Source organism: Hypanus sabinus, chromosome 28 (genome assembly GCF_030144855.1).
Source record: "Hypanus sabinus isolate sHypSab1 chromosome 28, sHypSab1.hap1, whole genome shotgun sequence".
Classification (NCBI taxonomy): Eukaryota; Metazoa; Chordata; class Chondrichthyes; order Myliobatiformes; family Dasyatidae; genus Hypanus; species Hypanus sabinus.
The window spans coordinates 27,189,566-27,216,411 of NC_082733.1; the positions used below are offsets into that span (position 1 = coordinate 27,189,566).

Here is a 26,846-nt window from a genome sequence, read left to right on the forward strand (position 1 = left end):
ATGGTTTAGAGATTGTACTTAGATCTCTTGTATCCTACTTGGTCATCAGAACTGAATGTCCCTGATTGGGCCCCTAGCAAATTCCCCTGGTTTATCCAGGGCTTCTGGTTGGTGAAGACTCCGAATTAATTTGTATTAAGTTTGAAATTAATTTAAAAATAATGTTTTTTTTTTCTATTGATTTTGTGTTTGAAAAAGTTAAGTTTTGAGAGCTCTTGAAATGTACCTTTTAAAATTCTTTGTAATATTTGGAAAAATAAACAGCATGGGCCAATGGCAGGTAGCCACTGATCTGAGGGCAAAAAGACCTGTTCATTCTTTCAATTTTAATTGTAACTTGGCAATCTAACACGCTAAAATACTCTTAGTAAAAATGACACAGTCTATTATGATTTGAATCACATGTAGATCCATAACATGAATTTGCAACATTCAAATAGAATAGTAATGTTTTGAGAGAAAACACATGACAAATTTGTTCAGAGCAAATAGGAATGGACAATAAATAATTGACATTGCTTGCAATGGGCATATCTTGACAACATGCACATGTAAAAAGAAAATGTATTAAGTTTATTTGTTCATAATATCAATACCTCACTGTATTACAGTGCTAAATTATTTTTAAGAGGCTAAGAGACCCAGAATCAACCACCCTAGGGTACACAGCAATACTTCCTAGCTGTTTCCTCTTGTTTCACTGAAATTGTACAACCAAACACCAGGAATTACGTAAAATGTCTTACCTAAATTGTAATAATATGGAAAAATTTGGCAATTTATCAAGTCTTCTATTGCCATAGGTCAGATCACCGTCTTCTAAAGTTATTTATTTATTTAGCAATATAGTGCAGAGTAGCCCTTCCAGCCTTTGAGCCTCACCACCCCAGCAACCCCAATCAACTCTAAACTAATCAGTGGACACTTTACAATGACCAATTAACCTATCCAATACGTCTTTGGACTGTGGAAGGAAAGCGGAACACCCAGGGGAACCAGACACATTCCATGGGAGAATGTAGAGAGGCTCCTTACAGAATGACGCTGGGAATAAACTCTGAAATCCAGAATGCCTCAAGCTGTAAAAGCATAGCTCTAACTGCAAAGCTACTATGGCATCCATGGTATGGAGCCGTTCAGCTGCTCCCTGGATATCCTGTCTTTCGACCCAATTACCAGTTTCTCTAGCAAACCCCAGGACCAAACCAATCCCATCCCTAGATTGGATCAACAAATACCAGTGTACCAAGGTATGTGTATTTAAAACTAAGAGTCCATAGGTAATAAAATTCATTAGCATGATTTGACTGCACGAGTCAAATCATTTAAGTATAAAATATAATATGTAGCTTAAGCAATTTCTCCCACACCCCACTACAGAAAGGAGCATTGCTACCCCTCCTAATAAGTTTGCAAATGACCATAATTAATAAAAGCAATGATTATTCTTCGACAATACTTTATCTTACCCACAACAAGCAATTTTGGTTTGTCTCTTGTCAAGCAGCCTCAATGGGATAGTAGTAATTTCATAATATTTTCATACACATTTAAAGTAATTTACGTGCAACGTTTTCATATACCTACCCATACGGGGCTGCACAGACTTCAAATGCAGATGCCACATGTGAAGAATAGATTGCCTCTTCTCACGTTCTATTACCACAAGGTAAAACTTTTCGGAGAATGATGGTGCATGATATCCTTAAACCATAGAAGTGTATATTATTCAAAAATTGATCATGTTTCCCATTGTAATAAGAGAAAGTATAATGGATCATATATCTATCTTACAAACTCCTTACAGGCAGTGGAGGGAATTGAACCCGGGTTATCTACACTGTAAAGAGTTATACTAGCCGCTTTGCTATTGTGCTGCCCCTATAGAGTGTTATACTAGAACAGGAAAACAGCTGAAATAGCAAGTAAAATAAACGACTATTTAATGAAGAATTCCTAGGAGTTCACTGGTATTCTGAGAAACACCAAGAATTTTTACGTCCTGTTGACAGAAGTGCTTTTCATCTGAATATCAGCAGCTCAACAATGCAACATTGGCACTTTACTAATACATCAATTTAAGTTTCATGATTAAATCCTGCAAAGCGATCAGAAATAAGAAAACTCCAAAAGTAAGACAAATTGATATTAGGAGTAGGTTGAAGCTAATGGTGCATTTAATTAAAGCATACCAAAATAAAAGCCTTTTGATTGTTCCAGCGTACCTTGTACGGGTTGAGTAAAAGACACTCCTTGATCCTTATTTTTTTCTTCCTGTGGCTTATATCCCAGGATAAAATCTTCCTGAAATACATGAAGTAGCTGTGTGTTTGAGCCACACTGAAACAGGAATATAGCAAGGAGTTAGTCATTAAATAATAGCAGATTATTTATCATTTATGAGCTTGGTTTAGGGGAGAATTTTTTTTCACATCCACTGTGAAACATAGATGATGGGATTATTGCCTGGAGAAGGTCCCAGTTTTAATAATTCCATTCTTGACCATTAAAGCAACCTCATTAAAGAACTTTAATTAGCACTAATTTACTTATTAAAAGAAAGTACGTGTCATGCATGCAAAAGGGGGCGGAGGGTAAAGGGTACGGAGAGAAGGGCATCAAGTCAGTTTTGTGCAAGGCTGTGAAGCCTCAGCAATGAAACATGTGAAGTGGAAGGCACTGCATGCAATACAAAACAAAAGGTCTTGAATAGTTCATAAACACAAAGCTTTCCCCTGTGAGCTAAAATGCTCAGTGGGCATTTGTATTTCATGTTCAGTTACGAGAAGTTTATGAAACATGAAAGCATCTGTCATTTTAGGGAAAGGATGAGAATATTCAATTCACAAAATACAAAAAGTTAAAAAAAACACGACGGAGGAAAAGCATTGCCTCTCGGCAGTAGTAAGATTAATGAATATCTAAGATGCACTTTGCCAAAACCAGAATCATATCGTCTCTATTTTTCAATGTGCCCTTACAAGTAGAAGACATAAAAAATGTAGAAAATCCAAGTTTTCATACAGCTAATGGCTAAGAAACAATAGGTAGAACAGTAGGTAGGAAACCAAGTTGCAAGGTGTAAAAAAGGTTACAAAAAGATTATAGATAAGTGAATTACAAAATTTGGCAAAAATTATTTTAAAAAAGTCCCGTGGGACAGGATCAATCAGAAAGGCAGGGATTATCAGGGATAAGTAAGCATGATATTTTGGTGGGAGATCATGTCTGACTAATTGAATTGAGAGTTTCCAAAGTATAAGGGCAATATGATTGATGTAGGAACTCTACTGACAAGGTCCCATGTGGAAGGCTGGTTTAATTGCTTAAAATCCATGGATCAAAGGTAAACTGAATCTAAAACAAGCTTGGTAATAGAAAACTGGAGGGGCAGTTCTATGACCTTCAACTCGTACAAGGAAATGAGGAGGAGGTAATAAGATAGGAGCTAGAGGGAGGTGGTCACCCTTAAGCTGCAGGAGGCAGGTACCTGGTTGACTGTGGGACTGGGAACAAAAAAAGGGCAGCAGTGCTGAGTACCCCTGTGGCCTTAAACATGGTACAGAAAACTGTGATACAGACCATTTTCAAGGAAAACAATACCCCATAATCTGATGGTTATCCATATGAAATGTTAACTCCCATCACTGTAATTGACATAAGTTTATGTCTTAAATTAAAACTGTACAAAACACTATCCCACAAATTTTGTTTTGAATTTCAGGAAAATGAGCAATGTTGTAAATTTTGTGTCAAAATGCTGAGACTTTCTAAATGGATAACTAATTACCAATGGATGAAAGATTATCTTTTTTTAGCTTTGATTCCCAAAATAGTAAATTTGAAGTCATAACACAGACAAAAGGAAAGTAAAATACTTGTCAAATTCCACACTAATCCAAAGTCCATCTAACCTGAGCTGTTATTACATCCAGTTCAATAATGCAACCTGGACGAGCTGTTGATTGCTGGCTTACTATGTTGAACACTTCTCCAACAAGTTTCTGCAAAAATGAAGAAATAAAATATTAAATGGAACAGTGGGAAACAGTTTATCACTGACATCATTTATAGTCAGCCCAAACCTCAAGTCATCCACCTTAAGATAGAAGAACCATGCTCTGTTATCCATGGTCTTCTACAAATATCCAAATGGATCAAAATAAGGATCAGTGATTCATCTTGTCACAATAGTTCATCGTTCTCTGACATGTAGAATGAAGCTCAATCACAGGCACACTTAAACATCAAAGATGCACCAATGGCATAGCAATGTACCAATTCTATTACCTACTGACTGAAGTGAGTTCCAGGCAGCAGGTTAATGTAATTGGAAATGAATGCAAGAGATCCAGTAAAACCAGGTGAAGAGAAAATTTAAGTGGTTAATCAAAATTAAGTTATTACAAGTAAATCATTACTATACAAGTCAAACTAAGTTGTATTAGAGAAACAATGTACATTGAACAAGTGCAGAACTATATCCAAAATTCATGACCAATTGAAACTGAAGCACAAGTATATTATACAGAATAAGAAAATTAAAACACTCATACTTGCTGGCCCAATTCAAAGAATAAGCCATTGAGATTCTTGATCATTGTTTTGTGGTGTTTCTACTTTATAATACCAAGAACATTACCCCCAGCCCCCTTCCTGGCCACTTCTTCGTCAGCTCATCCAAAACTCCGTATTCTAATATCCAACAAATCCCACTTACCTGCTACCCTTCAGGGACTCCAAGTCCAACAAAATCATCCCACATTTAAAATACTTATATGAATGATTAAATTCGAATATCTCCACATTGCCTCCCTAATTCCATCACAATGCCTTCTTGGTCTAATTCTTCACTGCTCTGACCCAGATTTCCATCAACCTTGCCAAACCATTGATGATTATTCCTTCAGACACCTACACTCTTTGCTGCAATTCCTTTCATAAACAACTGCCATTCCAGTTTTCTCATCTTCTGTCCTAAAATACACACCTTTAACTAACTTCTCCAGCCCTTCCAATACCCATTTCTTTACATTTAAGCCAGAATTTAAAACCAATTATTATATGTTTAAAATTATTTAAGAATATTTTACAATCCTATTATAATTGTATTAATTCTGGGATTTTTTTTTTTGCTAATTTCATAGCCATGAATTTACCGATATTTCTGGATCAGACAATTCATCCAGAAGTTTTCTTGCATCAACAACAGCCTGGTAAAGCCTGAGATTCTGACCATCAGAAGCAACAAAACATGCACTGGCAGAGTTGCAGTATGTGCCTGAAAATACAAATGGGATACAATTGTAATTATTTTCATTACTACACATTTTATTGATTTTTGATTTAAGTTATACAATGCAGCATTTACTCTGTTAATAATGAATTTTTTTCTACTTTAACAGAATAAATCAATGAATATAGTTCATAATGACTTGATGTTGTGCTTTAACATTTAAATATATTTTCCAAAAACAAGTAATTGCCGGTTTCGCACAGCCAAATCAGAACCTATTATTTGCTATAATATTGAAAACTCCTTTAAATATGTTTCAATAAGATTTAAAAATAAATTTATTCAGGTGAAAACTGATAAGTATGACCAAATCCTAATTTATAATCTTTCTATACTACCCATTCTGTAATATAACAAAATCTTACCATTCTTGTGTCTTAGAAGGCAACCCTGATACTGACGTTGTACTGTCATTAAGTAAAATTAGTTGTGACATAACACACTAATATACACTCAGAGGCCTCTTTATTAAGTACAGGAATAGAACTTGATGTGGTCTTCTACTGCTACAGCCCATTCATCTCATGGTCTGATACATTGTGCATTCATAGATGCTCTTTTGCACATTACTTTTGTAATGTGTAATTATTTGAGTGACTGTCGCCTTCCTGTCAATTTGAACCAGTTTGACTATTCTCCATAAAGCCATAAGACTTATAGAGAACTAGGCCATTCGGCCCATTGAATCTGCTCCATCATAGCTAACTTATTATCCTTCTCAATTCCATTTTCCCACCTTCTCCCCATAACCTTGGACGTCCTGATTAATTAAGAACCTATCAACCTCTGCCTAAAATATACCAACAACTTGGCCTGCACAGCAATTTGTGGCAAAGAATACCAAAGATTCACCACCCTCTGGCTATATAAATTTTTCCTCATCTCTGTTCTAAATGGACTTTCCTCAATTCTGAGGCTGCGCCCACTAAATGAAACCCACTAAATGAAACATCCGCCCCATAGCCACTTTATCCAGACCTTTCAATATTTGATAGGTTTCAATAAGATAATCCCTCATTCTTCTAAATTCCAGTGAGTACAAACCCAAGATCATCAAACGTTCCTCATGTTAACCCTTTCGTTCCTGGCATCATTCTTGTGAACATCCTCTGGACTTGCCCAAATGCTAACACATCCTTTTAGATAAGGGACAAAATCTGCTAACAATACACCAAGTGAGGTTTGACCAGTGCCTTATAAAGACTCAACATTACATTCTTGCTTTTATATTCTAGTCCTCTCAAAATGAATGCTACCATTGGATTTGTGTTCCTGATGATCAACTCAACCTGCCTTCTTCCCATAGGGAATTCTGCATGAGAACTCCCAAATGCCCCTGCACCTCTGATATAAAAAAAATTCTCCACATTTACAAATATTCCACACCTTTATTCCTTCTGCCAAAGTACTTTTGCTTACATTATATTCCATCTGACACTTCTTTTCCCATTCCTCCAATCTGTCCAAGTTCTTTAACAGGCACACTGCTTCCTCAACACTACCTGTCTTTCCACCTATCTTTGTATCATCTTCAAAGTTGGTCACAAAGCCAGTAATTCCTTTATCCAAATCACTGACATACAAGTGATCCCCCACTGACCCCTGCAGAACACTTAGTTACCAGCAGCCAACAAGAAAAAGCCCACTTTATTCCCATACTTTGCCTCCCACCAATCAGCCAATCTTCTGTCCATTCTATTAGCTTTCCCATAATACCATCAGCTCTAATTTCATTGAACAGCGTCATGTGCAGCACCTTGTCAAAGGCCTTCTGAAAATCCAAACAACATCTACAGACCCTCCACTGTCTATCCTGCCTGTTATTTCCTCAAAGAATTCCAACAGATATATCAGGCAAGATCTCCCCTTTAGAGAATCATGCTGACTTTGACCTACGTTATCATGTTCTTCCAACTACCCTGAGACCTCATCATTAAAAATCTTCCCAACCACCGAAGTCAGGCCAACTGGCCGATAATTTAATTTTATTTGCTTCCCTCCTTTTTTAAAAGAGTGGAGATTTGCAATTTTCCAGTTCTCAGAATTCTTGAAAGATCATTACTAATGCCTCCACAATGTCTTCAGCTTCCTCTTCCAGAACTCTGGGATATAGTCCACCTAGCCCAGATGGCTTATCTACCTTCAGACCTGAAGACTTCTGTCCCTTGACACTCTTGCATTTCTGGCATTCTGCAGGTCTCTTCCATATAAAGACTGGCACTAAATACTTATTAATTTCCTCTGCCATTTCTTTGTCCTCCATTACTACCTCTCAAGTGTCAATTTCCAGCAGGCTGATATCCACACTTTTACTCCTCACATATCTGAAAAAAATTGTATTCTCTTTTATATTATTTGTTAGCTTACCTTTATACTTCACCTTTTCTCTTCATGGCTTTTTAGTTGCCTTCTGTTGGTTTTTTAAAGCATCCCAATCCTCTACTTTCCCACTAAATTTTGTTATACTATATGACCTCTCTTTTGCTTCTATGCTGACTTTGACTTCCCTTGTCAGCCCTGGTCATTTCACCCTCCCTCTAGAATACTTCATCTTTCCTGTGCCTTCCAAATTTCTCCAGGAACACCTGCCATTGTTGTTCCACCATCATCCCTGCTAGTATCTCCTTCCAATCAACTTCATCCAGATCCACTCTCATGCCTCTGTATTTCTCTTTAGTCTACTGTAATACTGATATATCTGACTATCTTCTCTCAAACTGCAAGGTGAATTCTATCATATTATGAGCACTGTCTCGTAAGGATCCCTTTTCCTTTGATTAAGTTCCCTAATCAAATCTGATTCATTACACAATACCCAATCCAGAACTGCCTTTCTACTGGTAAGCTCAACCGCAAGCTGCTCTAAAAGGCTATCACTTAGGCATTCTACAAATTTCATCTCTTGGAAATCAGCACCAACCTGACTTTCCCAACCGACATTCATATTGAAATCCCCATGATTATCGCAACATTACCCATTTTACATGCCCTTTACATCTCCTGTTGTAATTTGTAGCCCACATCCTGGCTACTGTTTGGAGATCTGTATACAACTCCAATCAGGGTCCTTTTTACGTTTACAGTTTAACTCTACCCACAACAAATCTCCATCATCCAATCCTATGTCACCTCTTTCTACAGATATTTCATTTTTTAACCAACACAGCCATCTCAACCCCTCTGCCTATCTGCCTGCCCTTTCAATGCAATGTGTATCCTTGGATATTAAGCTGACAATTATAATCTTCTTTCAGCCATGACTCAGAGATACCCACATCAAACCTGCCAATCTGTAACTGTGCTACAGAATCTTATTCAATCTATTGTGTGCATTCAAATATACCACCTTCAGTCTTGTATTAATCACCTTTTTCGATTTTGCCCCCATGTTACAATCCAACTCTTCCACTGACAATTTTACCCTATCACTCTAGTTCCTATCTCCCTGCCCAGTTAGTTTAAACACTCCACAAAAGCTCTAACAAACCTGACTGCTATGATATTGGTCCCCCTTGGGTTCAGGATTAACCTATCCTTTTTTTGTACAGGTCATTCCTTCCCCAGAAGAGATCCCAATGGTCCAGAAATCAATCTAAAATCCTGCCCCTACACCAATTTTTCAGCTACACATTCATCGGCTAAATCATCCTACTTTATCCTCAATAGCACACGGTACAGGCAGCAACCCAGAATCTGGGTACTACCCTTCTACCTAGATTCTCCTCTGACCTCTCATTAACAAGGCACTTTTGCCTGCACTCTGGAGGTATTTTATTTTTCACACCATTCCCTGTAAGCCCTGGAGACAGTTGTGCATTAAACTCCCAGGAGACTAACAGTTTCTGAGAAATTCAAAACACCCCATCTGGCACCAACAAACATTCTGCACTCACTTAGATCATATATTTTCCCCCATCCTATTTGGTCTGAACAACTGGACCTCCTGAGTACATCTGCATGCTTTAATGCATTAAGTTGGTGCCACATGATTGGCTGATTAGGTATTTGCATTAACAAGCAAGTGTACAGGTGTATCTATAAAGTGGCCACCGAGTATATATTTGCTACAAAAATGTGATTTCAATATTATTAAAGAATTGTTGCATTTTACAGGACTAAATGGCCTACCACCAAGAAACACTGAATACAATAATTCTATAGGCTATGTACATTTCAGAACCTTTCTTTAAAAATGAAATTAACATTAACAAAATTCACATTGGCATCAATATCTGTGATTAGATAATGCCTATACTGCCGCTTAGCCCTTTGGATCCAGATGGAATGCTGATCTTAATTAATAGAACCCAGTTTCACTTAATAACCCAGTTTCCGTTGCATAAAAGTCCACAAGATAAAACCCTGTCACATAACTGCTATAAATATGCATAGCTTGGAAACATTTCCGAAGGGGATTTTCTCAACATTTTGGTTACATATGTGGAGAAAAAAATCTGGATTTTATTCTGTGTTTTTGGTAGCTACACAATTTGCTTATGTTTTCAGTAACAGGTTCCTACTGTGCTTTAAAGTAAGTTATTCTTACAATATCCAAATGCTTATAAAGTAACAATTGCATTCTCCTTAAGTAGGAGATGTAAATGCCAAGTATCAAATTGATGTTATCCTAATGGATGAAAATGATGAGGATAAAAGTACTATAGCAAAAGAAATTACATGTAAAAATCTAAGACTTCTTGGCTCCTAATTTTACAAGATTTTCTATTTTACCAAGGGTGAAGGAACAATGAACACACTCAGAAATCATGACATACTAAAAGATTAAACTTACCAAGGCAATAGCTTGGGATCAATGCTGGAAGCCAGGCTACATTTGAAAAGGCTGAAGTGTGCAGGGAATTGATTCGTGCCAACTCTGATACACCCCCAGAATATGATAGCGGTCCAATTGGGTCCATACGCCATAGGATCAGTTCACTGTAGATGGCATTAGGGTCATGAAATGTTCGTGTGGCAGCATTTTTAACCTGCTGTGTTCTTGGCCCTTTTAAGGATTTCACAGGTTCTATGATTTCTTTTTCAACATCAGACTCAGGTGTCATGAGAGCATTGTGATGTGAGGAAGTCAACAGCAAGGGCAACACTGAATGACAAGCCAAATCATTGAGATGAAAACGATGTCCGCAATATCTGAATTTATGTGATACAATCAGAACTGTGCTAAAGGCAGATTCTTCAGCAAAAGTCACTGCCCACTGGTTTAATGATCCATCAATATGTTTCGAAATCATCATAACAGATGGTGTGACAATATTTATTTTTGAACCATTCACACAATGGGTCACTCCATTGATTTTTGGATCATTATCGGGGAGATGCTTTACATTCTTAACAGTACATGCATACATCATTATATTTCTGCTGAGTGAGTTTGCATCACCAATAGGAAAAGCAACAGGAATCCGAGATGAAAATGCAACCTAGAACACAAAAAGAATTGGATATTTTTAGATAGCATATACTGCAGGATTTGAAAGTGATCTTCTGTCTAGAAGAAGCAACAACTTACAAGAAGTCTCTAATTCAATAAAAGTATACAAGAGATGAATACAGGAATCAAAAGGGAACCAAAGTGACCAGAGTTAGAGGCTCAGGTCAAAGTGTAATTAAAGAAGTGGCTTGAAGGTGACTTCTAAACTATCAAATTTTATGTTTTGATTGATATTGGAATGTGTGGATTGGTATGCTCATCAAAAGGTTCAATGAAGTATTGATATACTTACACTGTCTTTGTTAGAAAAACTTTATGAACAAATAGAAGACTGCCAAAATATAAAAAAGGTATATACCACACAATTACAACTATATTTTCTCTTATATTATAAATCAAATAACTTCTCCAGGCCACATATATACAAGGTTCATTTATATCAATTGATGGCTGCTGCTGAATGTCATTGGTTTAATTGGCTCAGGACAAAATAAGGAAAACTATGACTTGGCACCCAGAACTATCGTACCAGCATGCATCATTAGGTGTCATAAAATTTACAATTTCTCAGCACATACTGCATTAGATAAAACTTTTCACACAGATACAAGCATTTTGTTTCTGCAGATGGTTCAAACCAATGAGAACAGCTTAGAAGATAGGTTCCCAACCTGGGGTCCATAGACTCCTTGCTTAGTGGTATTGGTCCATGGCATAAAAAAGGTTGGAAACCCCTTGTCTAGAAGATGGGAACAAAAGAGGTAGCTACTCTGATCTAAGGAATTCGGAAGTACTAAATGTGGTTTAAAACATCTTTTGGAACTATTTTGTGCAGGCTGCTCAAGGTTTCCAACATCTGCAAAATCTCTTCTGTTTATCTTTTAGAACCAGACTGATTCACTGAAAATGTTGTTCTTTAATTAGATTGATCACTGAAGATCTTATACTCTGATGCAAGTTTTAAAAAATGTTCATTCTTTTTTTCTGGGGAGGGCTCAAAAAGGAAATGGAAAGATAAAAGCATGAAGACAATAGACAAAATTTCCTGACATATCCAATCAAGGCAGTAATAGTGACAATGCTCAAATATTATTGTCCAGAATTTTCTAGCACAAGGCATTTTTTGCAAGATCTTTTTAATCAGAATGTCAATTACTACAGTGCAATGAGAAAGTTATATCTTTCTCTTATTTTTTGTATACAAGAGAGATATAGTCTAAAGGAACATGACCTCAAATTGTTTTATAATTTCTCATCTTAGATCCTGTTTCCACAGGTTTAAAAGTAAACAAAACATTCTGCAATATTCTATAATTTGCTTGATCATAATAAATCAATTTATGTTTTAATACATTCAGATGTCAAACTCACTCACAATTTTGAAGTGACTTCATCTGAACACATTTGTTTCTTCTTAAAGTCTAGATCTAAACCTCTTTCATTTATATATAAAAATAATTAAGGTCCTTCATCTGTACCTGGACTTGTCTAAATATTCCTGGATGGTACTCATCTAAATACTTCACATGCCACACTAAAAATGAACCATCTATAGGATGGATTGTAAACAGCATATCAGCATTCTTGTTCCACTCAGTTTGCAGTGCTTCAATTTTTCGATCTAACAAAATGGTTGGTAGTGGAATTCCAGCATAGGATGATGAATATATTTTGGTTCTATCATCTTGTTCAGCTTCTTCTGTGTCGTATTCTGATCCCTTCTCTGAAGTCTCTTCTTGTTCTATAACAAAATTAAAGTTAATCAGTCTTACTCAAAAGAAAGTTATACAGTGCTCCAAATTAAATTAGGAGTGCTCTTTATTAAGCACTTGCTTGTTGTTTTAATCTTCAGTATGTTCCACAACCTGGAGCATAGGTAAGAGGAAATTGTTCTAAAATATAAAATTTCTGTTGTAAAGAAACAGAATTTAGATAAAAGCTTCATCCAAAATGATACACAATAGGTTGTTAGTTTGGAATCAAAATCCTTTCATGCACACTTGTGCTGTGAATTGCTTAACTGCTATAATGATATAGGCATCCAGAAGTTATGCAGAGCAAGCAGATAGAACAATATACAACATTGATTTTACACTAACTGTAATGCCAAAGTTCAATTTCAACCTAATGCACCTCTTTTCATCTGCACTGCTAAACACGTTAAGCAGCAAGAATCACCGCACAATGCTGCTGTCTGATAGAATGATTAGTTACTCATTAATTGCAACTTGAATTCTGATTGATGCTTTAGTTCTACAAGTATATGGTTCTTTCCACATTTATTTGAAGATGCATTCATTTACAGTGAATAACATGCAAAAGTACAGAAAGACTTTATTCTGATTCAAAACTGTCTTGGATATATTAATTTCTATTCCCATTGGAATACAGGTAGTCCCCAAGTTACGAACATCCGACTTATGGACAACTCGTACTTACGAACCGAGGAAGGAGAACGCCGTCCGCCATTTTAAGTCAGATCACGACGCCATCTGCCATTTTAAGTCGGATCACGACACCATGTGCCCTTTTAAGTCGTTGCCGTTGACACAGCATTGAGTGTTTAACTTTGTATTTGGCTTAAATTTTTTTTTTAGTAAGATTCACCCTGACACCACCACCCAGTTCCGGTCGGCTGCTGGCGCAGTGAGATCAGTGCCGGCTTCGAGAACGGAGTTTCCCGAGTTCGATCCAGTGACCAAACGCTCCCGTGCCGGGTTGATGACGATCCAGTGACTCCCGTACCGTATGTGCCGGGTTGATGTCGAGCTCACAACTCAACCTCGTAAAAAAAAAACACTGCCACCTCCAGTTTAAATTCCCACACAGAATATTGCGGAGGATCAAATACTCAAACCCAGCACAGCCCCCACTTGTCCCATTTAGCCTGTCTCAGTGCGGTGGTCCTTAGGACCCGCCGCCCCGTGGTGTTTCTGTTCCGTTAACAGGAAGCGATCGCGATTGAAAATAAAGTAGAAATAATAAAGCGTTTGGAAAAAGGTGAAATGTCATTGGAAAAGCGTTAGGCTACAGTCCGTCAATGGTCAGAACAATTTTAAAGGATAATGGATGAAGTGAAAATAATGGAGCATGTGAAAGGCCCTGCTCCGATGAAGACTACAATTATTACTAAACAACGTAGTGGTTTTAATTATTGGAATACATACGTTTCTTGAGCCGACTTAAAGATGGACTCAGGAACGGAACTCGTATGTAACCTGGGGACTGTCTGTATCTCAAACCTTGTGTAATTAGATGATATACAAAGAACAATTCTACTTGACCAGGAAGAGGAGAGGAAAAGAAGGGCATTCCAAGCCGTAACTGCCTAATGTGATCAGAGAGCAATTCTCTTACCCCCTCTCATTGAAGAGCCATGTATGGAACGTCAGAATTTTAACAAGGAGCTTAGCAGAAGTCTGAAGCATTCGTGCACCCACAATTACAACAATAGATTAGGAAAAGCCATATGCCACTTGTTCCCTCTTTAATCCTTTTGATGAACAAGGGTATGGTCAGGTAGTCTAAACCAAACAGATCAATTGTTTTTTCCTTAAGGCACTGAACTGTGGATTAAATTATGCTTATTCATACTGTACAACACAAATCTTTTACTTGCTATGCTCACCAGTGTCTAATTTCATTTTCAATCCGTTCATACTGGCAATGTCAACCTCATTCTCCATCTGCTGATCTGTGAGTTTCCTCAAATGCTCCATGAATATTTCCATAGATGATGTAAAATGCAGCTCTTTGTTGTTCAGCCAATGAACCACAAAATTTCCACCACCTTCTTCAATGTTAAAAGCTGTTCCAGCTAGTGCTGGTGGAATATCTGTATAGTACAATGGATAAATTAGCTTCCTCATATGCAACATTAAATGGAAAAATAAATTACAGTAATTTCCATCCAAAGTGTATTTTGCATTAAATCAAATTGAAACCCAATACAGCTACATTAAAAACATACCCAAATTAGTACTGTGTGTATTGGAGTACTGTGCTTACTTGGAGCACTGTGCTCACCTCACTACAGGAAGGATGTGGAAACTATAGAAAGGGTACAGAGGAGAATTGCAAGGATGTTGCCTGGATTGGGAAAGCATGCCTTATGAGAATAGGTTGAGTGAATTTGCCCTGTTCTCCTTAGAGTGACGGAGGATGAGAGGAGACCTGACTGAGATGTTTAAGGTGATGACAGGCATTGATTGTGTGGATAGTCAGAGGTTTTTTCCCAGGGCTGAAATGGCTAACACATGAGGGCATAGTTTGGAAGTAGGTATAGAGGAGATGTCAGAGGTAAGTTGTTTTTTTTTAAAAAAACAGAGTGGCGAGTGCATGAAATGGGCTGCTGGCGATGGTGGTGGAGGTGCCTACAATAGGGTCTTTTAAGAGTCTCCTGGATAGGTACATGGAGCTTCGAAAAATAGAGGGTTATGGGTAACCCTAGGTAATCTCTAAATTAAGTACATGTTCAATACAGCATTGTGGGCCGAAGGGCCTGTACTGTGATGTAGGTTTTCTATTATTTCTAAATTTTAAAATATTTAGAGTCAAGGTTGGAAGATTAAACAGCATCTTTAAGGTTACTTTTTTAAATTAACATCAGAATTGCTATCTTGAACTTATTTTAATTTGTCATAGCCAAGTACAACATGTGCAAAACATCGTATAAACTCTTCACAATTTTCTGATAAGAATTGAATCTAGAAATTTTGCTAGAGTAACATTAACACCATATACTTCCACATTAAATCTGAATCAGCATGGTTAAAAAAGAGCAGTGGATAATGAGTGTGTGGATCATTCCCATAAGGCTTTCGGCTCCATTTCCACAAACTTATTCTTGAACTCCAGCCTCAAATTATAGGTAAGCTGAAGTCTGATTCTTTTAATGAAGCATATCATAATAAACCTTAAGTGCCTGTGTCACTTTTATGGTGGCTCTTTGCCTGAAGCAGAAAGTGCTCATCTTGAAGAATTTCTCCCTCCCACCCGATCAGTATTCCAAGATAGTGTGTGGACGCAAACTCATAAAAAGCATTACATAAATGCAAAACCCAACCGAACTTAGAGCCATTTATTAGTTTCTCACAAAACTTACAGAATTCTATACTAGCTATCCAAAAGAATCTATTAAGATATAATTCAGCCTGGCCTTTTCTGACAAATCCACTACATCATAAGGGGATACAGTAGTGTGGGTGTTAATGCAATGTTATACAATGCTAGTTATATAACAATGAAGTTCAATTCCCACCACTGCCTATGTAGGAGTTCGTGCATTCTCCCTGTGATCGCGTGGGATTTCTCTGGGTGCTCCAGTACCCTTCCACATTCCAAAGACTTACGGTTAAGATCAATGAGTTGTGGGTATGTTATGTTGGCACCAGAAACTTGGCAACACCTGGACAGCTCAATCTTTGCTGATTTAATTTGATGCAAAACAACACATTTCACAAGTTTCTATGTACATGTGACAAATTAAGCTAATCTTTCTCCATCTTTCACATTAAATTTTATTGGCAGATTTCACAGAGAAATGACATTTTTCCAAATCACATTGATGAGTGAATTACCAGATTACAGCTTTTGGGTTTAAATTGAGCACCCAACTGAATGGTAACAAGGCTCTTAGCCTTCTCATAGAGATTGAAGAGAAAATATTACCAGGAGAAAATTTTGTGTCTTACGGCCAAAAAAAAAAAATTTGACTTGCAGGACGCTCACTCATCCCCATGAGTGAATTTTTAAAACAGCTTCATGGAATTTTAAAAGTTAATTTTCTCTTTGAACTATCAATTTGTATTTAAATAAGACAGATTTCTTTAACTTGGAAAAAATAGTTATTAGTTCTATTGATTCCAACCTGTATTTGGATTAATGCTTGCTGCAATATGGAAGTGACAAAGTGCATTAGCGTAGTGTGAAATTTGCCTGTGGACTTCATGTGACCCAAGCTGACTTGGTAAAACTTCCTTATGGGCAATCAGAACTGAAGATCTGCGGCGCCCACTTAGATGCTTCAAATGATGAATTGTCTGCAAAAGATATTATTAATACAGTTAACTGATGTATTTATATGATAGTATAAAGGTATTAATAATTTAGTAACCACCTAGTATAGATCAATACAGGGTAACTAAACTTACTGCTTTCAGCACCAACACTTTAGCAATTTATACTAGCAACTTCTGTCAAAAGGAAATATATGTAACCCTTTACTAAAAAGTATTACTCAACAAGTTCTTGACTGTCACAGGTAATACTGAGTAGACTTGAGCTGTGTTGATTACAGCTCTGATAGGTGCCACCCAAGAGCAGAATGCCTGTATCGACATAATATGCAGGAGCAGAGAAACAAAGAGTGAACTGAGAGCAGCAATACATGGAAGATTCTTTGGTGTAGGGTTCAGAGACTTTGAGACCAGCAATACAACATGCCTCATGGAAGATACACAAATTGATATTTGCCAAGTCCCCAAATTAACTAAGTTGCAACATCTTGATCTTCCTCAAGAAGATAGCACTTGCCATGACCTTACTGGGTCTCAAACATCTTTGTATGCATCCTCCTGCCAGCATTCCCACACTGGATCTGATACTGGTGGGACAGAGCATTCTGAAGCCAGTCCTTGCAGGATAATAGCTATTTGCAGAAATGAAGCTTTCCTCTCTGATGCTGCAGAAGGAAAAATGAATCAGCCTTCCATGAGCCTATTAAAACAGCTATAGGAAAATTGATAATCTGCTGAAGACACAAGATACTGTTTAACCCGCTAACTTCCTCCAGCAAATAGCTTATTGCTCTGGTAATCTGCAATCTGATTGTTCTGAAATCCCAGTGGTTCTGTACCTGCTCACTGGATCCCTATTCTCATGCTCCCTTTACACACATTTAGGCCCTGTTTCTCATGTTTTGTTAAATGAGTTCATTGGAAAAATTATACTACATCCTAATGTCTACGAGAAAGGCAAAATAAAAGTGCCTTGGGGTATTAAATAGGAATAAAAGTTAAGGAATACATAATGGCACATTGCATTTATTTGCTTTTGTGGAAGAGCCCTATTACCTTCCACAATACAAACAATTTAGTTGATTTGTTTCAAACAAGTTCTTAAAGTGAAGATAAGGTTTACTGCATAAGCCATCAGATACAATTTTGATATCAAGATTTTTTAAGATTTGAGCAGCAGACTGCAGAAGTTGTAAGTGGTCCTTAAAATAACCATGTTATAAGGCAATCATAAATAAAGTATAATCACAGTGGGAATGATGAACCTTGCTGTTCAAAAAGAATAAAATACTCCAATATTGCCTACTTGTAAGTTGATGTAGTAAAAAAAAAATGGAATAACTCCATCCAATTCACAATCAATATCATTTAAACCTTAAGTGCAAGCATTAGAAACCTCTAGGCTAAATATCCCAGTGTAACCATAATCTTGTCAGAAAATATCACAACATCTATTTTGTAATTTAATAATGCTAAATGGAATCAGCTATGTTCAGAAAAGCAGAATGTTGAGATCCAAAATCCATGCCTCTTTTGTATTTTCTTTAAAAAAATTCAAACTGTGGCCGTCTGAAGCACAGACCAAATAGAATACAAAATGATACAAATGAAATATCAATAAAATCACTGAATATTTTAGGCAAATACATCACTGACCTGACTCAACCTATTTAAGTAATACAACAGCATGCAAAAATTTGGGCATCCCTGGTCAAAATTTCTGTTACTATGAACAGCTAAGCGAGTAAAAGTTGACCTGATTTCCAAAAGGCAGAAAGTTAAAAATGACACATGTCTTTAATGTTTTAAGCAAGATTACTTCTTTATTTCCATTTTTACAGTTCCAAAAAAACAAAAAAGGAAAAGGGCCCGAAGCAAAAGTTTGGGCACTCTGCATGGTCACACCCCCTTTGGCAAGTATCACAGCTTGTAAATGCTTTCTGTAGCCAGCTAAGAGTCTTTCAATTCTTGTTTGGGGGATTTTTGCCCATTCTTCCTTGCAAAAGGCTTCTAGTTCTCTGAGATTCTTGGGCTATCTTGCATGCACTGCCCTTCTGAGGTTTATCCACAGATTTTCGATGATATTTAGGTCAGGGGACTGTGAGGGCCATGGCAAAACTTGCAGCTCGCACCTCTTGAGGTAGTCCATTGTGGACTTTGAGGTGCATTTAGGATCATTATCCTGTTGTAGAAGCCATCCTCTTAACATCTTCAGCTTTTGTTTTTTTTTTAAACAGACTGTGTGATGTTTGCTTCCAGAATTTGTTGGTATTTAATTGAATTCATTCTCCCCTCTACCAGTGAAATGTTCCCCGTGCCACTGGCTGCAACACAAGCTCAAAGCATGATCGATCCACCCCCGTGCTTAACAGTTGGAGAGGTGTTCTTTTCATGAAATTCCGCACTCTTTTCTCGCCAAACATACCTTTGCTCATTGCAGCCAAAAAGTTCTATTTTAACTTCATCAGTCCACAGGATTTGTTTCCAAAATGCATCAGGCTTGTTTAGATGTTCCTATGCAAACTTCTGATGCTGAATTTCGTGGTGAGGACGCAGGAAAGGTTTTCTTCTGATGACTCTTCCATGAAGGTCATATTTGTGCAGGTGTCGCTGCACAGTAGAATAGTGCACCACCACTCCAGAGTCTGCTAAATCTTCCTGAAGGTCTTTTGCAGTCAAACAGGGGTTTTGATTTGCTTTTCTAGCAATCCTACGAGTTCTCTCAGAAAGTTTTCTTGGTCTTCCAGACCTTAACTTGACCTCCACCATTCCTGTTAACTGCCACTTCTTAATTACATTATGAACTGAGGAAACAGATACCTGAAAACGCTTTATCTTCTTATAGCCTTCTCCCACTTTGTGGGCATCATTCATTTTAATTTTCAGAGTGCTAGGCAGCTGCTTAGAGGAGCCCATGGCTTCTGATTGTTGGGACAAGGTTTGAGGAGTGCAGGGTATTTATAAAGCTTTGAAATTTGCATCACCTGGTCTTTCCTAATGATGACTGTGAACAAGCCATAGCCCTAATGAGCTAATTAAGGTCTGAGACCTTGGAAAAAGGTATCTGAGAGCTCAAATCTCTTGGGGTGCTCAAACTTTTGCATGGTGTTCCTTTCCTTTTTTTCACACTCAAATTGTACAAAACAAAAATAATACACTAATCTTGCTTAAAATGTTGAAAGGAGTGTTTCATGTTTAACCTTATGCCTTTTGGAGATCAGTTCATCTTCTACTCACTTACCTATTCACAGTAACAATAATTTTGACCAGGAGTGCCCAAACTTTTGTATACCACTGTATATTCAAAATAAACCACAATGCTGGCCTCCTCTCTGGGTCACTAGAATCTCAGTTCCCTGGATTTTTAGTCTGGATTAAGAACCCAAGCTTCAACCTAATGAAAAAATTGCGTGCTATGCTGTGCAAAAAAAAACCATACAATTCCAGCAGTGTCACTATCCACACCACTCTGACTGATTATTAATTCTCAGAATCTGATTATAATCCTAAATCTGCCAAAACCTAAAGCACTCCAGAAGCACAGAGGAGCAAGACTGACAAGGTCACTGAAGGTGCAGCTCTGATTCTTTGAACACCTCACTAAATAAACTGAAACCTGGATTTGGTCTTCAGTTGCATAATCAGATATAGGAACCAGACTGCTCACAAAAAAAAGTCAACAACATTCCTAGCTCTTCATTCAAATTCCAGTAAATGGTCCACTTAATTTGAAGATTCTGTATATTGTGCTTCAGCACCATATTCTCTGTGAACCTCTTCCCAAATACAGTTTCAACTACATGAAATATCATAATGGCACTTCATTTACATCTAGCCATAAATGTATCCAATCAAATGAAAGATCAGGAAATTCCAAAGAAAAAAATATTCAGCTATTGTCCTATGAAAATCCAAGCTTTCAATATATTAAATAAATATACTTGCTGGTACTGATGCTGAAACCGGCACATCTGTAATTCCACATAATGAAATTTACATGTTAAAATGGAAGCAACACACACAAAATGCTAGAGGAACTCAGTGGGCCAGGCAGCGTTTATGGAAAAAAAATATAGTTGACGAAACGTCAACTGTATTTCCCCCTCCCCATAGATGCTGCCTGGCCTGCTGAGTTCCTCCAGGATTTTGAGTGTGTCGCTTGGATTTCCAGCATCTGTAGATTTTCTCCTGTACATAAAGATGGAAGTTCCATGTAAACATGCAGTTAGTTGACAGTTTCCAGGAAGTATTGGGACCTAGAGGCAAAAGAAAATTTAAAGGTAATAGCAAGAATTCACTGATAGACTGGACGGAACCCACTGCTTGAGTGCTGCTTCTGCCCAGAACATTGGGGGGAACCCCGCACCATCACAGTGGCAGTCCGGGAGAAGAGTTGGAATCTGTGGTAAGATGCTGGACTTGAAATAACTTGAGAGACTGTTTCATGGAAAAGAACACTGCTGTTACTGTGTTTGGGTTAGCGCTAGCTTGGTCACGGGGATCATCAAGGCGCAGGCGCTTCTTGGAAACGGCACGGGGCTTAAGAAGAGCTCGCGAACCTTCAGGATGGTTCGCCCGGTTTGAAAACGTAACGGTCGAAGACCATGACAATCCATCAGAGAAACTGAGACTGTGCAGGGAGAATCCGTCTACAAAGTCCGAGAGGTAACCAGTTTTTTTTCACCGTATGACATGACTAATGACTAAGGACTTACGAATAATGACTGATGGAACTAACGGAACTATCAAACTGCCGCACTTGCGAAAAATAGAAGGAAGAAGAAGGTTGTTTGGTCATTGAGTGGAATCTGGTTCAATCTCTTTCAAGTGAGGAAGCTGCATATGTTCAAAGAAGAACAAGAACTCTAACTTGACATGCACTATGTTGGACAGGAGGGCAGAAGAAGACCAGCAATATCATGAAGGATCCGACCCACCCTGCTTATGTACTGTTTGTCCCATTCCCATCAGGGAAGAGGCTACTTAAGGCTGATTTATACTTCTGTGTAGGCTCTATGCCATAGCCTATGTAAGTGGCCTATGCCATTGTCAGCATTTATACTTGTGTATTGGTCTGTCTGCATCGCTCTGCAATTCACTGCCAAAACGTTAGTTGGCTGTGGGGTTTCTATGCCACTGTGTTGAGTCTCTTTGTGTACTTCAAACAATGGCAACTTTAAACTGAGTGCATCATGTTGGAGTTGGAGCTAAAAAATATTGAACAAGGGTTACTTTTATTGAAATTACTGCAACGCAGAAAAGAGAGAAGACGTTGGAGGAGATGGTATGTACGACCATTGAATGGATTGAGGCAGAAGGAGGGTGAATTTTCTGAGCTTGTCTGACCACTGAGGGACATGGACGAGGAAATGCATTTCAAATATTGGCGGAGAAGAAGCAACCAGAAATGTGTAGGAGAAAATGTGATGCTACCAAGCGGACCAATCACAATTGTTGCAGTCTGTGTTGCCGCAATACATCATTACATTTTTCGGGAGGTGCGTGTCAGGCTACGTAGTTGGGTGCGCGGCTACGCCATACCTACGGTGTAGATTCAATGCAGAAATATAAATTAGCTTTTAGCATCCATGCCAGGACCACTTGACTCATAACAGTTACTTCCCCCAAGCTGGCAGTGTGATCAACACCTCCAACCACTAACCCACCCCACCACCTTTACATACACATCAGTCACTCCACTCCAAAAACCCTCAGTGCTTTTTACATCCCATGCATTGCCACTTTATGCTTAAACTCCATACCTCAAACCTACACATACAGTCACTGTTCTGCTGCGTTTTCATATACCCTGCTGTTACCTAGAAGAGTTCCTCTTACCAAGTCATTTTGTCACTATCATTTCCTGACAGTCATCTTATGTACAGATTCTCCTGCATTTGGCTTCACTTTATGTACTGTACATACAGTCAATGTACAGTTAATGTTATGTACATATAGCCACATTTCAACAGTTACATGTACAGTTTTATAGGATTGCTTTAATGTTTTTTTTGTTTTTTTGTGCTTATTGTGATATTTTATGCTGCACTGGATCCAGAGTAACAATGATTTCAGTCTTTTTTTTACACTCATGCACTGAAAAATAACAGAACAATATTGAAACTAATATACCTCTTAAGAAGAAAGACAAACTTATTGAAATCACATGCTGTCAGTATGTGCAATTCATTCATTTTCAAGATATCATGGTGGTATCTACAAAATATTTATTTTGGAATTTCAGTATCTCTACATGAAATGTTAACAACATATAACTCAAGACTTCACAATATTTCATTCCATATTTTCAAATGAATACACATCTTTTTGAAGGCATAGTACTTTTGAAAGTGAAGCAAATTTTATGTGTAAATAGGAGTTACAGAGGAAGGCTGCAGTTCAACATCTGGATTAATATCCAATTTAAACTGAGATGCACTAACAAAAACAAAAATAAACATTTGTATGTATATACACACACAAAACTATATTTCGTAGATGCCAACAAGATATCAAAAGAATGAATAGGCTTGGCACATACTGATGGCATGGGACTACAGTTTTGCCTTGCTTCTTAAAAGTACACCATGCTAGATTTGTATTCCTATACAGCAAAATTTTAGATTTCTTTAACATCATTTCTACTAATCATCTGCTCTGTGAAGCATTATGATACCAACCTGGAATAAACAAACTAAGTATATAGTTGATGCCAATTAAATTATCCACTTCAAGTGTTTAGGATTTTACTCTGAACTCTCTTCCTGAGGATTTAGAAATAATTACCTCCAGAGCATGCTGGATTTTGTCTTTCTGGCTTCCACTATGAGAGAGGTTGGTGGTTGATGTACTGATGGGAGTCTCTGCCATTTGTCCTCCAAAAAGACTGTCCTCTGGCAATAATGTTTCAGCCCACAGCCGGCAGATACCATCCTGACATGAAGTCAGAAGCACGTTGCACACAGAGTTCCTGCAGTGAGAACATCATGAAATCATATGCACTCCAAATACAAAGTAGGAAGTACTCTTCTGCTTAAAAGCATTTTTCAACAACAGATTAAAAGGCCATGTCCTTTTGTTAGATCCTGAAACTGAAAATCTTAAAAAAAATTACCATAAAACTTATCAGTGAAATTAACAGATACTTTTCATGTCTAACCTGGTGTGGTTTTAGCAGGCAAGCTTCCACCCTTTTTGGTGAATTACAACAAATTTTCAATTCACTGCTGAATTTCACGACAAGCTCAAAAATCAGAATTTGGTGGGACTTAAGATCAGTAGTTTTGAACATCAAATTTAATCCCAAAAAACAACTTTGCAACACAGTGTGATCAATTATAGAGAATGCAGAATGTTACTTGTAAATATTTTTAAATGTAGTTCTATCTAGAAATCAATTACATCTCGGATATGGATGAATTCCCAAAGAACAAAAACATAAAGGTTCACATATCAAATTCCACCCCCCCCATTTAAGATAATGTTTCACCACTTCAATATCCAATAAATCAAGTGTGAAATACTTTAACATTCATGAGTTTTGTAATGTAATTTCCAAGCAAGATTCAATGACAAGAGACACTTTCCCCACTGTAACCTTTGCTGTCCTATTCATTTATGCTTTCATTCTTTGCAATATGAAATTCTGGTCCTCCTAAATCTTTCACTGATGCTGTTTAGGGGCATTATTCTATACATTTATTACATGAACACACAGTGCCTATAAAAACTATTTACCCCCCCCCCTTAGAAGTTTTCATGTTTTATTATTTCACAATATTGAATCAGTGGATTTAATTGGGCTTTTTTGACACCTATCAGCAGAAAGAGACTTCTGTGTCAAAGTGGAAACAGATTTCTACTCAGTGATTTAAAAGAATTACAAATATAAAAATTTCAAAGTAACTGACTGCATAGGCATTCACCCCCTTTAATCGGGCACACCAAATTATCACTGGTACAGCCAATTGGTTTTAGAAGTCACTTAATTAGTTAAGTGGACATCTGTTTCTGGAGACTGGTGTGCAGTCAAGGTGTATCAATTGATCATAATAAAAATGTGCTTGTATTTGAAAGGTCCCACTGCTGGCGAGTCAGTATCCTGGCAAAAACTACACCACCAAGACAAAAGAACACTCCAAACAACTACATGAAAAATTATTGAAAAGAAGATGGATACAAGAAAATTTCCAAGTCACTGAACATTCTTTGGAGTACAGTTGTCAATCATCAAGAAATGAAAAGGATATTGCACAGCTGTAATTCTGCCTAAAGCAGGCAGTCCTCAAATACTGGGAAAAAGGGACTAGTGAGGGAGGCCTTCAAGAGACCTATGACAACTCTGGAGCAGTTACAAACTTTCAGTGGCAGAGATGGGAGAGACTGTGCATACAACTGCTGTACAGTTGCAGCTTTATGGGAGAGTGACAAAGGGAAAGCCACTGTTGGAAAAAAAAACACACATGAAATCTAGGCTAGAGTTTGCCAGAAGGCAGGCAGGAGATTCTGATGCCAGCTAGAAGGTGGTTCTATGGTCTGATGAAACCAAAATTGAGCTTTTTGGCCATCAAACTAAACACTATATTTGGCACAAGCCGAACTCCGCACATCATCAAAAACACACCGTCACTACCATGAAGTATGGTGGTGGCTGCATCATGCTGCGGGGATGCTTCATTGCAGCAGGCCTTGGAAGGCTTTAAGGTAGAGGTCAAAGTGAATGCAGCAGAACACAGAGAAATCCTGGAGGAAAACTTGATGCAGTCTGCAAGAGAACTGTGACTTGAGATTAGATTTGTTTTCCAGCAAGACAATGACCTCAAGCATAAAGCCAAAGTTAAATATAAGTGGCTTAAAAATAACAAAGATAATGTACTGGAGTGGCCAAGTCAGAGTCCAAACCTCAATCCAAGTGAGAATTTGTGGCTGAATTTTGAAAAGAGCTGTTCACTCACAAAACCCTATGCAATCTGGCAGAGCTCGAGCAGTTTTGTAAAGAAGAATGGGGAAAAATTGCAGTATCCAGATGTGCAAAGCTGATAAGAGTTCTATCCACACAGACTCAAGGCTGTAGTTGCTGCCAGAGGTGCATTGACTAAATACTGACTTGAAGGGGGTGAGTCATTATACAATCAATTATTTTGTGTTTAATAATTGTTATAAATTTGGACCAATTTGTGGAAATTTGTTTTCACTTTGACATAAAAGAGTAAATTGATTAACATTGAAAAAAGTTTTTGTAATTTTTAAATACTTTTGTATGAAAGTCAGTTCCACTCCTATCATCCATAGTATTAACTCTTGAAATACAATTCCACTTAACAGCGTCCCACTAATAACTCAACCAAATATCTGTTGATACTATGCAAGTCTTCACAATAATACAAGTAATTAAACAAGGTGGGCAGTCATGAACAAGTACTCTTCTCCTTCTGAAGCTCTTGTGATAAAGGATGAATTATTTCATCACTTGATTTGTGGGTTTTGAGAAGGGTAATAAGGCCATTGAGGAAACGTTTCCTGGGGCCGGAGCTGCCTAACAGGTCAGAGAAGTGGACCGATTTTGTTCTGGTATGCTGCTTCTACTGCTTAGACAGAGCTTCTTTGTACTTCTGATATGTGACACTGTTGTCAATAACAGCCCAAGTAGTGGTTTTCCTTCTCTAAGTGGGCTTGGGTCAACAATTCCCAGGTATCAGTGGGAATACTGCAATTATTCTAGCAGCATCCTTATATCTAGTCCCCTGTCCACCTGGTATTCTCCTGCCAAGACAAGTTCAGAACTGAGTAAGCACTTCCAGAGCCTCATGCTGGCTTGTGCAAACCTGGAGGTGGAGCTCCAAACCATCGTCAACTTGTTCATTTAACCATAGATAGTATGGATCTTACATACAGAAAATGCAAAACAATAGGTGTTCTTTCAGCACTTTCCCCACCATTCTCCACGACTACTTTTCAGCATCACATTGCCCTCCAACAATAAAGGGTCACAGCAACACCCTGCAAAAATGCAAGCCACTTCCCATATCTCAGGAACCACATTTCAGTGAAGGCAGATGTTAATGAGAAAGTAATTTGAAGA

General features: G+C 37.7%; 1 protein-coding gene across 3 annotated transcripts in view; it reads right to left on the reverse strand.

Moving 5' to 3' along the window:
• Window positions 1-26,846, reverse strand: part of dmxl2 (Dmx-like 2) — a 149,743-nt gene that overhangs the window by 77,176 nt on the left and 45,721 nt on the right. For all 3 annotated transcript variants that reach the window (XM_059952796.1, XM_059952797.1, XM_059952795.1), the window contains exons 8-16: window positions 23,552-23,735; window positions 16,618-16,789; window positions 14,377-14,583; window positions 12,227-12,489; window positions 10,089-10,737; window positions 5,160-5,281; window positions 3,915-4,004; window positions 2,226-2,340; window positions 1,588-1,704 (exon numbers count right to left, since the gene is read on the reverse strand). In XM_059952796.1, coding sequence (XP_059808779.1) covers window positions 1,588-1,704; window positions 2,226-2,340; window positions 3,915-4,004; window positions 5,160-5,281; window positions 10,089-10,737; window positions 12,227-12,489; window positions 14,377-14,583; window positions 16,618-16,789; window positions 23,552-23,735 — 1,919 coding nt within the window. The remainder of the gene's footprint in view (window positions 1-1,587; window positions 1,705-2,225; window positions 2,341-3,914; window positions 4,005-5,159; window positions 5,282-10,088; window positions 10,738-12,226; window positions 12,490-14,376; window positions 14,584-16,617; window positions 16,790-23,551; window positions 23,736-26,846) is intronic.